This window comes from Anomaloglossus baeobatrachus, chromosome 6, assembly GCF_048569485.1.
Source record: "Anomaloglossus baeobatrachus isolate aAnoBae1 chromosome 6, aAnoBae1.hap1, whole genome shotgun sequence".
Taxonomy (NCBI): domain Eukaryota; kingdom Metazoa; phylum Chordata; class Amphibia; order Anura; family Aromobatidae; genus Anomaloglossus; species Anomaloglossus baeobatrachus.
In genome coordinates this window covers 334096197-334108843 of record NC_134358.1, presented here as the reverse complement: position 1 = coordinate 334108843, position 12647 = coordinate 334096197, and the positions used below count along the sequence as shown (strand labels likewise).

At 44.3% G+C, this 12647-nt stretch overlaps 1 protein-coding gene across 3 annotated transcripts in view; it reads right to left on the bottom strand.

Moving 5' to 3' along the window:
- COL15A1 (collagen type XV alpha 1 chain) overlaps positions 1-12647 on the bottom strand; it is a 1158634-nt gene that overhangs the window by 15465 nt on the left and 1130522 nt on the right. For all 3 annotated transcript variants that reach the window (XM_075314950.1, XM_075314949.1, XM_075314951.1), the window contains one exon: positions 2036-2221. In XM_075314950.1, coding sequence (XP_075171065.1) covers positions 2036-2221 — 186 coding nt within the window. The remainder of the gene's footprint in view (positions 1-2035; positions 2222-12647) is intronic.

The window sequence follows — 12647 nt, the reverse complement described above, 5'->3', positions numbered from 1 at the left end:
CAGTGCATTTTTTCTGGAATTTTGTTAGCATTGCAAAGATGTTGGAATAATCACCTGTGCAGGTACTTAAATTATCACCTGGGTAATACTAAGGAAATACTGAAAACATGAACAGTTGGTAGGCCTTGAGGACTGGCGTTAGGTAATATTTCTCTAAACATCCCAGTGCCATTGCAGTTAATTGAAAGGTCTCTCCTTTAGGATCCTTAAAGAAGTACTCCCAACAAGTTTTTAACCTCTTAATATATTGCAATCATCATTATACAGCTTTGTATACTTATAATTGCTCATTAGGCCCTTCAACCCAGTTAATTCTTCTGTTTTCCATTAGGTCTACAACATCATGTGATTAGAAACTGACTAGCTAAATTCTTCCAAGCGCTTTGGAGAAACAAGAAGTCTCTTTTCCCTGAATCAGTCATGAGTCACTGTAAACATGAACAGCAGGGGGAGAAGGGAGCAGCTGGGTCAGGAGTTAAAGAGGGGAATGATTCACACAGGGATAAGAGACTTCTTCTTTCTAGATGGAGTAGAGAAATATAACAGGTTATGTACCGATAGAACAGGGGCTCCTAGGCTGACCCTAAGACTGGGGTCCATGCATTCTCCCTTTTCTCAAAGGTAGGCTTGATGGTAGCCAGGTTCGAACCCTTAGCGTGACCTTGTCTCTTTTCTAAGTCATGATACCACTCCTCCCCCACCCAGGGAGCAGGTCGGAAACCCAGTAATGAAAACCCCACACAAACAAGCGTAAACGAAAACTCATGCACACTGCACTCAAACACAAAGGAGGGCAGTATGTGAACTGGGGATCAATGCAAAAAGGGGTAGGAAATAAATGCACAACTGGTGAACTCACACACCACGCAGAACCACAACTTGTAGATCACCATAGAACTGGATAACCACATGAACTGAGGAAGCAGAAGCTATATCCGGCACTCAGCCCCAGAATCCAGACCCTTCCAACAGGTGAAGGCGGCTGAGGATGATAATCCCAGAAGATGATCACAAGCCAGCAGAAATTAACTCTTTCTGTACTGGAGAGCAGTGAAGCCAGAATCAGCTGACGCCATGACAGGCTGTGCAACTAAGGAATCGTAGGCTGTTTGTCAGACTCTGCAGTGTGAACAGAGTCTGACACCGCAATGACACCCAGCGAGTTCAACGCCGAACACCACACGACAAGAAAAGAAAAGAATTACCAGGTAGAACGGTAAAATTAGATATTTTAAGTACACAGCACTACATAATATGATAATTGCAATATATTAAGAGAATAAAAACTTTAATGGAAGTGTTTTTCTTTAAAGGGATACTCCATGGTGATAAAACATTATTTTTCTGTTTCTATCCTCATAAACTATAATGATGAGATGCACAGCATAGTTCTATTATCCTCACAATACCTGTAATTCAGTGTGACACTACAGCTGCTCTTTTCTGCTCCCCCTTCACTCTGGGACCTTACATCACACATTAAGGGCCTTGCTCTACTGCTAGTAACACCCAGCCTCCTGAAAATAGCTGCCTATCTGCAGTCCGAGAACAGAGGGCTCTGATTCAAGGTGCCCCGTGGTTTGGGCAACATGAATCAGGTGATAAGTTTCCTTCAATTCTGGGAAGGTTTTGTACAAGACCTTAAATAAGCAAATAATTATCACAGACACACTGCAGTTATCATTGAAGTTTATGGATAACAGATCAGTTAAATAGCCATCCATTTTTATGTCACTTGGAAAAGATATTTTTTTTTCTTACTAAATCAGGGTTTTGTTTTCAACACATGGTATTCAGGCTGTGCATGTGTAGTGATAGGGAGCGCAGCCATGATATGAAGAGCGCCTGTGTACTGTGGAGTTACTACACAGATCATTTTATTTGCCAAACATGAGTTGTGACAAATGTAGTTCAGACATATTTATGAATAGATATCTCTATTACAAATGTAGGCTCAAATGGTTCACACCTTACATGATCTCTTTAGGTCTCTAAATGCATTTGATACAACAGTGAAGACATAATAATATCTTACCTTCAAATTGACGATAGGGAGGTTAAACCTATCTGCTCTCTTCACTACACTGTGAAGATCTTGCAGATGTGATGAAAGAAAAGCTCGGAAGGTTGCTGTTAAACCAACTGCACGAGCTTGGTGAAAACACTGTAAGTCAGCCCGAGCGTCACCAGTCAAAGGAGAGTTCAATGCCACAAGGTGCAGCTAAAAAGGAAAGTAAACATTTGTGATACTGTGATGTGTTATAAAAATTTAGTATCTAAATTAAACAAACACAATTTTATACTGGAAATGTATACATTTTGAACATATTATGAAGTTTCACATATGTAAATGTGATAATTTTTTTTTAACTCGATTAAGGCTTCCTTAACATGCAGGGTTTTACATTTTTTTTAGCTTAAAGAAGCACTCCCATGGAGATTTATTTTTTTTTTAATCTGTGGATATGTTTATGTAATATAGTGCATGTATGTTAATATACTCATCTACTACTGCTTTCTCTGGATCCAGCACCATTCCACTACTCTTTACCTTTTTCCCTCGGACCACTTGGTCAGAGGAAACAATTGGACATGTGCACAGCTCAATACAGCATTATAGGTATGACTGCTATCCATTAAATACATGTATAGCACTCATACAAGAAAATCTGACAGATGCATGAATCCTTACAATGTGGGTCTATGGAGTCTTATTCTGATGCTCCATATGCTTATATTGTAAAAGGCACTGTGTGATAGCGACCACCAATGTGGTAATTGGTCGCTATATGTCGCAGTGGAGAAGGTCGCTGCAATATTAAACTGAAGAGGTTGCTATGGGACTTGTAGTTTCACAAAGGCTTGTTTCTGCATATAAGGGTCAGGTTCCCTTTAACCCCTTAACGACCCATGACGTACTAGATACGTCATGGATCGTGTGCCGGTAAGCCCCGCCCCCTGCCGCTGGTCGGCGTCGGCGAGACGCGCACATATCAGCTGTTATCAACAGCTGATATGTGTGCCTGCTAGCCGCAGGTGGAATCGCTTCCACCCGCGGCCATTAACCCCTTACATTTCGCTGCCAAAGTCTTGGCAGCGATATGTATATGGGTGCCGCCATGACAGTGACTTACCCCGCCCCCGCCGGAAGTCACGTGACATGATCACGTGACTTTCGGCGGTTGCCATGGTAGCACAGGGTCATGTGATGACGCCTGTGGCTAACATGAGTCACTTCCTCTCAATGCCGGAATACAGCCGGCATTGAAAGTAAAGCAGCAAATCTGCAGTTCTCAGCTCTGTAGCTGAGATCTGCAGATAGTGCAGAGCGATCGGATTGCTGATCGCAATAGCCCCCTAGGGGGACTAGTAAAATAAAAAAAAAAAGTAAAAAAAAAAGTTTTAAAAAATTAAAAAAAATAAAAAAACCTAAAAGTTCAAATCACCCCCCTTTCACCCCATTGAAAATTAAAGGGTTAAAAAAATAAAAAATACACACATATTTGGTATCGCCACGTTCAGAAATGCCCGATCTATCAAAATATAAAATCAATGAATCTGATCAGTAAACGGCGTAGCGGCAAAAAAATTCCAAACGCCAAAATTACGTTTTTTGGTCGCCGCAAATTTTGCGCAAAATGCAATAACAGGCGATCAAAACGTAGCATCTGCGCAAAAATGGTACCGTTAAGAACGTCAGGTCGAGACGCAAAAAATAAGCCATCACTGAGCCTCAGATCCTGAAAAATGAGAACGCTACGGGTTTTGGAAAATGGCGCAAAACGTGCGCCACGTTTTTCGGACAAGCTTGTGAATTTTTTTTAACCCCTTAGATACAAGTAAACCTATACATGTTTGGTGTCTATAAACTCGCACCGACCTGAGGCATCATACCCATACATCAGTTTTACCATATAGTGAACACGGTGAATAAAATATCCCAAAAACTATTGTACAATCCCACTTTTTTTGCAATTTTTCCGCACTTGGAATTTTTTTGCCGTTTTCCAGTACACTATATGGTAAAACTTATGGTTTCATTTAAAAGTACAACTCGTCCCGCAAAAAACAAGCCCTCATATGGCAAGATTGATGGAAAAATAAAAAAGTTACGCCTTTCGGAAGAAGGGGAGCAAAAAACAAAAACGCAAAAACGGAAAGTGCCCGGGGGCTGAAGGGGTTAATAATGCCTGTGTGCTGTGCAGGTATGGAGAATCACAGACCTCCACCTGTGGGTTTGTCCAGTCTGATTTAGGAGACTCAGTGTGTGTTCTGCAGAGGGTGAGAGCAGAGCAGGGAGCTCTGGATGTATCAGCCTGTGTGGAGGCTGAACACTAGGGTTCTGGAAGAGAGGTCTGAGAGTGTGCTGCACATGGAGGATGTGTGCTGGAGGTCTCAGTCTGTGTGAAGAGTGGAGAGAAACTTCTGGAAAATCAGTCTAGGTGAGGCCTGGGGAAAAGACTGCAGCCTGGCTGGAGAGTGCTGGAGGCAGCAGGAAGCAACCACAGTGAGTGTGAAGGTGTTTAGTTTACCTTTTCCTTTAAGCCAGGAGAGGCTTCATTGTGTTTTGGAAGTGCAGTTTATGTTGGTTACTAATAAACTGCTGCATTTTTGAGAAAGACTGTGTTGCCTGTGTATGCCTAAGCTACCCTGCACTGCTGCAAGTGAGTGGAACCCCCCAGATTGCGGGGTGCAAACTTACATATGGTGGAGAATGCGGGCAGCAATCCAGGCAGCACGTCTAGCAACTGCAGAGGTGTTGATCCTGTGGATCAGCCGGGTCCACGAAGGTTTTTTTTTCTCTGCTGTCTACACACTGCAAGGAAGTGTTGCCTGTGGATCGCCGGGTCCACGAACACAATTTTCGAAGCTGTTTGCAGTGGATCGGCGGGTCCACGAAAATCGTGTCGGCGCACTCAAGCAGCTGGTGGTGGATCGGCGGGTCCACGAACAGGGACAACGTACTCCAGCTGCTGGCGGTGAATCAGCGGGTCTGCGGGGTTCCGTGCTGCAGTGGCGAGAGACCAGTGTCTGGAGGTTCCAGGCCAACCTGGAATTGCGGGGCCCTGTTTGGTGAGCAGTGATAAACCACAGGCTGGAGATCCTGGATGTACGGGCGGTACAACCTGGAAAGGTTAGTGGCTCTCTAACCCCCCCTCTTTAGACCACCGGGTATTACCCATTGGAGCGCCCCTCCTGTTTGTTTTCTTGTTTCAGCATGGAGGGTGCGCAAATGGACGCTATGGAGGAGCTGTACCACTTCCTTGTGCGTGGACAGCAGGAGCCGTCAGTGCACACCGATGTGGCAGCAGTGGACCAGTTGATGAACTCCCTTCTGGGGCCAGTACGAACACAGGATGCCCAGCGAGATAAAGGGGAACTGTGTGAACTGGGGTTTAAAGTCACTGCAAGGAAATCACAGAAACCCCAAAAGGGGGTAGTGTCCCATAAAGGAGTGGTCGCCCAAAACGGGGGGGAGTCCCGGGAAGGGGTGGTTACACAAAAGGGGGCAGGGTCCCAGAAAACGGTGGCACAAAAAGGGGCGGAGCATCCCAAATCCGAAGGTGTAGTGGCACCAATGGACAGTAGCCAAGGACAATGGTGTTCATGCTATGCGTGTCCGGTCTGTGGTACAGATTGCCCGGCTGACGAGAAGTCACGTCTGTGTTCTGTGAAAGTTGATGGCAAATGTGTGACTGGGCTGGTAGACTCGGTGAGCTTGGTGTTCCTGGTGAGGGCCACACTCGATACCTACCCGATTCTTGGAAGGATGGAAGCCAGCTGCAGACATGGGAACATTGGAGAGTATCCACGGTCCCGAGTGATCGTTGAGACGGATGGGTGTTTGGACCCGTTAATGTTGGGGTAGTGCCTGACTTACCACATCCCATTATAATAGGCCGGGACTTTAATTTTTTTGAGGACTTGTGGTCGATGCAGAAATGGGCAGCTGCTTGTGTAAAAGCCGGAAAGGCTCAAAGGAAGCCCTATCACAGCGGGAGGCTGAAAGTGTTCCTAGTAGTATGATATTATATAATAAGGGGAAGACCGTGCCTACTAGAGGTGACAGTACTAAGTTAGGGGTGACCAAATAAAGAGATGGACGTGCCCCCCTTAGGGATTTGACGGTTACAGTAACAAAGGATAGTGTGACCGTTAAAAATGGGAGAGCTCCAGACAGGGGGTTCAACACTTGGTTAAGTGGGGACAAGTTAGTCCAGGACACCAGGGGGAGTGACGATGACTCCAGTAAAGACACTGACTTTATTAAAGTGACAAATGAGTACAGTGACGTACTGATGAGCAAAGAGGGGAAAACCTCCCTTCGCCGAAGGCGCAAGAGGCGCAGAGGGGCGGAGCAAACTACAACCTCTGACAATATGGTCCAGATAGAGACAGTGTCATGTATTTCTGCCCAAAGTGTGGATTCCCTTCCAGAATCTGAGTGTGCAGAGAAGGTTGAGAAAGGCACGTTGCCGATAGCAACCGCTAATGTAGAGTCGGACAGCAAAATCATGCAAAAGAAAGATGAGTCTGAGCTGGAACTATTGTAACAGAAATCAGCAGGGTGAAAACGCAGAAAAGCAGCCGACCAAGGAAGTACTGGTGGTGTCCCCTATGACTTCCCAGTGTGAAGCTGATGGTCTGTTGAGTGTAAGCACTATAGGATATCAAATCCTGGAAAGTACTGTAAGAGATGACATCCTAGAGAGTGGTGATGGAGAGAAAATCCACAAAGATTATGGTGACCAGACTGGTGGTCCATCCAGTGATGGGATGGACCACCAGTGATGGGATGATGGGCAGTGAAAATAGCGCCAAAGCTTTACAAGGAACAGAGTACCACGCTGAAGGGTGTGACACCCTGGCAGGAAAATAAAAGGCTGAAGGTGACACTGCAAAGCCCCAAGAGGAATTTGAAGGTAATGCAGTGAGGGTCCAAAGAAACAGCTGGTGCTGAAGTGGAAAGAGCATCTGAGGAGGTGAAGTCTGGACCACAGGTCTCATGTGGAGCTGAGAGCTTGACTGACCCAGCTGGTAAGACCAAGATGGAAAACACAGAGATTGACTCCACTCAAAAGGAGACACCGAAGATTAAAAGCAAAGAGAAACCCAAAGGCTCTGAAGCTGGGGCTGAACCTGAGGAGTGTGTAACTCGAGAGGTGGAGCCTTTGGTGAAGAATAAAGATGTATGCAAGAGACCAAAGGGACAGTTTAATGTCACTGAAGGTAAAGGAGCCCGTTTAGCCCTTAAGTGCATGGTAGATGTGCCAGAAGACTTGAGAGATGCCTGTGCCAGTGAGGCGGTACATGAAAACTTCAAGACGGCCGTAGGAGCCTATAAAGTGTACTTTGCCCCAGAGTCTTGTCGGTTGGTGGTATGCTCTGTAAGTGATGTCACGAAGAAGCGGGTGGCTATTCTGAGTGGCATGCACCTACAGTGTCTTCGCACAAAGTGGCTCATCTCTTCAAAGATGGCAGAAGACACCGAACAATTGGAGCATATGAAGCAGCTCACCGCAGCATTTCAGGAAGTGGTGGTTGTGAAGAAACCATTAATTGGGCTTGCAATAAGAGCGCTGAGAAGTAACATTCAGCAAGCCAGGAAGGTTCCAGGTATTACAGCTATTGAAGTGGAAGAAAACAGTGGAACATTCCGAATCTATGGAAAAGTGCAGAAGCAGTGAAGACAGCTAGAAGGCTGTTGGAGTTTGTGGAAGAAGTCACACAAGTGCCCAGAGAACTTGTCAAGAAGCTTATTGGAAGAAATGGAAGAGTCATGCAGGAGATGGTTGATACGTCCGGTGTGACAAGAGTAGGAATTAATATTCATAATGAAGCCAGGATGCTCTGTGAAGTCGGTATGGTTCCCTGTGTCATTGTGGGAACAAAGAAGTGTGTTGAAAATATATGAGTTCTCCTAGAATACCGACTGGGATATCTGGAAGAACTAAAGCAATTGAGTCTTGAAAGACAGAAGATTGCAGAGAAACTTTGTCAAGTTAGTGTGAGGTCGCGACCGCTTTCGGGCCAGGGCCCAAAGAAGTGCGGTCCACCTGGTGACTGTGTTGCTTCAGATGGCAAAGGAAGCAGGTCCTGTAGTAAAAGGAGCCAAGGTTATAGAGGACCTAATTATACATCGGGCTATAGCACAGACTCTGAAGACTCTAAGCCCTCTAAGACAATGTCCGAAGGAAAGAGTGGCGCTTGGGACATGTCTCTTTCCAAAGATGGCATTGAGAAAGTGAGCAATGGACGAAGATGTCCTAGAAGAAGAGCCCAATATCGATCTGGACACAGAGAATGCATAGGATCTAGTTATGGCAGAACCTCAGGGCTGATGTACCCAAACAGTAGCCCCTATAGTGGACTGAATAGCGCAGGGTCAAGCCGCACAGTAGTTACGACTAAGGGAGTGTCTCACTACCACACTGACCGTTTGAGACGGTCATGGAGAGATAGGTCTGACCAGGGACCGTCTCTGAGAAGTGGGTTTCCTTGAAGGGTTTGGTGACAGACGGTATGTCGAGAACTGGAGCTCAAGGTTGTCAAAGTGGGCCCTCTCAACTGGTAGGGCAAGGTGACCCTGATGCCCTATCTCGTGGCCCCTGTAGGGTATCGAGTGTTCAACCCTACAAGTTTGAACAGAAGGGGGGGATATGTGAGATAGTGACCCCCAATGTGGTAAATGGTCGCTATATGTCGCAGTGGAGAAGGTCGCTGCAATATTAAACTGAAGAGGTTGCTATGGGACTTGTAGTTTCTCAAAGGCTTGTTTCTGCATATAAGGGTCAGGTTCCCTTTAAAGCCAGCTTTACACCTTACAATTAGGTATGCGATCTCGTATGCGATGTGACACGCCCAGGTCGCATATGCGATCTAATGAGATTGCACGTAGGTTGTTCATTTGCTGTCACACGTGCGTTAGTAGCCTATGTTAAATTGATCAATTTTGTGTGCGATCCTTTAGATCATGTGTTCTGTGACGTATGCATCGGGCACCCTTTTTTTTTTTATTTATTGACTTGACAAGCGTGTGTAATGTGTAGGGATGCGTTTGTACTATGTCATCTGCCATTCAGCTCTGCTACATGGCGGCTAACAGCAGCCACAGACAGCCATGTAGCAGAGGTGAATGGCAGATGACAGCAGACACAGACAGCCATGTAGCAGCGGTGAATGGCAGATGACAGCAGACACAGACAGAGCCGCACTGTCAGAATGAACTCGGGTGAACTTCACCCGACTTCATTGTCATGCTGCGGCTCTGTCTGTGTCGCGCCCTGATTAGCGGTCACCAGTGAAGGACTCACCGGTGACCGCTAAACTCCTGAGTAACTGAATTGAGCAGCCCTCTCTCATACTCACCGATCCCCGATCCCCGGCGCGGCTCTGCACGGCGTTCACACTGCTCCGGCGGCTTTTACTGTTTTGAAAAAGCCGGCCGCCCATTAAACAATCTCGTATTCCCTGCTTACCCCGCCCACCGGCGCCTATGATTGGTTACAGTGAGACACGCCCCCCACGCTGAGTGACAGGTGTCACACTGCACCCAATCACAGCAGCCGGTGGGCATGTCTATACTGTGTAGTGAAATAATTAAATAATTTAAAAAAACGGCGTGCGGTCCCCCCCAATTTTAAAACCAGCCAGATAAAGCCATACGGCTGAAGGCTGGTATTCTCAGGATGGGGAGCTCCACGTTATGGGGTTTGTTTAAAAAAATCTTCAGGAGTGCTCATTTAACCCCTTCAGCCCCCGGGCACTTTCCGTTTTTGCGTTTTTGTTTTTTGCTCCCCTTCTTCCGAGAGGCGTAACTTTTTTATTTTTCCATCAATCTTGCCATATGAGGGCTTGTTTTTTGCGGGATGAGTTGTACTTTTAAATAAAACCATAAGTTTTACCATATAGTGTACTGGAAAACGGCAAAAAAATTCTAAGTGCGGAAAAATTGCAAAAAAAGTGTGATCGTACAATAGTTTTTGGGATATTTTATTCACTGTGTTCACTATATGGTAAAACTGAGATATCTATGTGATGCCTCAGGTCATTACGAGTTTGTAGACACTAAAAATGTATAGGTTTACTTGTATCTAAGGGGTTAAACAAAATTCACAAGCTTGTCCAAAAAACGTGGCGCACGTTTTGCGCCATTTTCCAAAACCCGTAGCGTTCTCAATTTTCAGCATCTGAGGCTCAGTGATGGCTTATTTTTTGCGTCTCGAGCTGACATTTTTAACGGTACCATTTTTGCGCAGATGCTACGTTTTGTTCGCCTGTTATTGCATTTTGCGCAAAATTTGCGGCGACCAAAAAACGTAATTTTGGCGTTTGGAATTTTTTTGCCGCTACGCCGTTTACTGATCAGATTCATTGATTTTATATTTTGATAGATCGGGCATTTCTGAACGTGGCGATACCAAATATGTGTGTATTTTGTATTTTTTTAACCCTTTAATTTTCAATGGGGTGAAAGGGGGGTGATTTGAACTTTTAGGTTTTTTTTATTTTTTTTAATTTTTTAAAACTTTTTTTTATTTTACTAGTCCCCCTAGGGGGCTATAGCGATCAGCAATCCGATCGCTCTGCACTATCTGCAGATCTCAGCTACAGAGCTGAGAACTGCAGATTTGCTGCTTTACTTTCAATGCCGGCTGTATTCCGGCATTGAGAGGAAGTGAGTCATGTTAGCTACAGGCGTCATCACATGACCCTGTGCTACCATGGCAACCACCGAAAATCACGTGATCATTTCACATGACTTCCGGTGGGGGCGGGGTAAGTGACTGTCATGGCGGCGCCCATATACATATCGCTGCCAGATTTTGGCAGCGAAATGTAAGGGGTTAATGGCCGTGGGTGGAAGCGATTCCACCCGCGGCTAGCAGGCACACATGTCAGCTGTTGATAACAGCTGATATGTGCGCGGATCGCGGCCGCCTGCCGGCGGCAGGGGGCGGGGCTTACCGGCACACGATCCATGACGTACCTAGTACATCATGGGTCGTTAAGGGGTTAAAGCACCACTCCAGTGGTTTTTATTTCAGTGTTAAAATATTTTTATTAAAGGGTTTAACAATTAAAGGGGGAAAAGTAATATCATAGAAATTATTTATTAACAACAAACTTAATATAATCTATACCTAGATCATAAGGAAGGGAGGATAGTGAAAGGAAATAGGAAGTTGGAGATCAAATAGTTTTATTGGTTGGGTTAAGTGGAAGGGGGAAGGAGAGAAAAAGAAAAGAGGGACATAGGAGAACTATATTAAAAAAAAAACAGAAAAAACCCCAAACAACTAACAATACAATAGTGCACAAACTAACCTTTATATAACCTTAAATAACTATGTTGAGTTACAAAAACCCATAAAGTAAATGACCACAATATATAATTAAATCATGGGAATAGTAGGCAAGAAGGTATTTCATATAATGAACACGTATTTAAAAACCGAAAATAAGCTAATTATCCCTAGCGATAAGACAAATAAGTTACGTAATACTCTGGAGGTACTCATTCCAGAGGTTCCACTGTTTATGGTATTTAGGAAAGCAAATATTTAAAGTGGCGTGTCTTCTCTCAAATTCATTATGTTGTTTTATTGAGTTTGTTACTAGGGTTATATCAGGGGGCAGAGGGTTTTTCCAATGAGAGGCAATTAATGATTTTGTAGTTAGGAAAATGTGGATGATTAAAGATTTATAGGAAGGGCTTAATGAATCTAGATCAAGAGAAAGGAGAGCTAACTGGGGTGTCAAAACAATATCTAAATGAGTAACTCTATTGATTAGATTTGATATTTTTTCCCAGAGAGGCTTCAACACTGGGCATTCCCAGAAGATATGTAACAGACCCCCAATGGCTTTACAATTTCTCCAACATAATGGGGAAATGGAAGGATTAAATTTATGCAACCTAGTTGGAGTGTAGTACCAGCGAGAAGTTATCTTGAAATGAGTTTCCAGAAGAGAAGCACACAAGGAAGAAGAGTTAGTTGCTTTAAGAGAGTGAAACCAATCTTCCTCTGAAAACGCCATCCCAAGCTCTTTTTCCCACTCCACCATGTATTTCAGCTTATTAAAGCTCAAATCGCTTAAAAGGTGATGATAAATATTTTTTGTGCTCCAAGTCAGGGCATTATCCAATTTGGAAAAGAGAGAATCAACCAATTCATGAAGCGAGTTCTTGTTAGCCAAAAGTTTCCTAAGAGTATCTCTTAAAGACAGTAGGGTTTTGAAGTCTATATCGGGAATTTTATGCTTGATTTTGATATCAAGAAAGGAAATGAAATCATTGCCGTCATGTATATGAGAAACCTTTTTTAAGTTCAGGGAATGCCAAGCTTTGGGAAGTTCTATATTAGCCAATAGTGCTAAAAAATTGAGAGAAAAATTCTTTATTTGAGAGTATTTACTAATTTTGGGAGATTGCTTCAACAAATATTTCCATGCACTAATTGTGGCCCAGAGTGTAGGAGTGTTCGGAGGAGGAAGGGAAGGATTAATTATGTGGGAAAGAAGGAGGGTCTTGAGAGGTCTATAGTTGTTAGCTGATAGCTCTAAGTCTAGCCATGGAAAGGGATGTGAATTTTTTAACCATTGTTGGCTTTGTTGAATAAGGAAAGTCATGTAATAATTGGTAA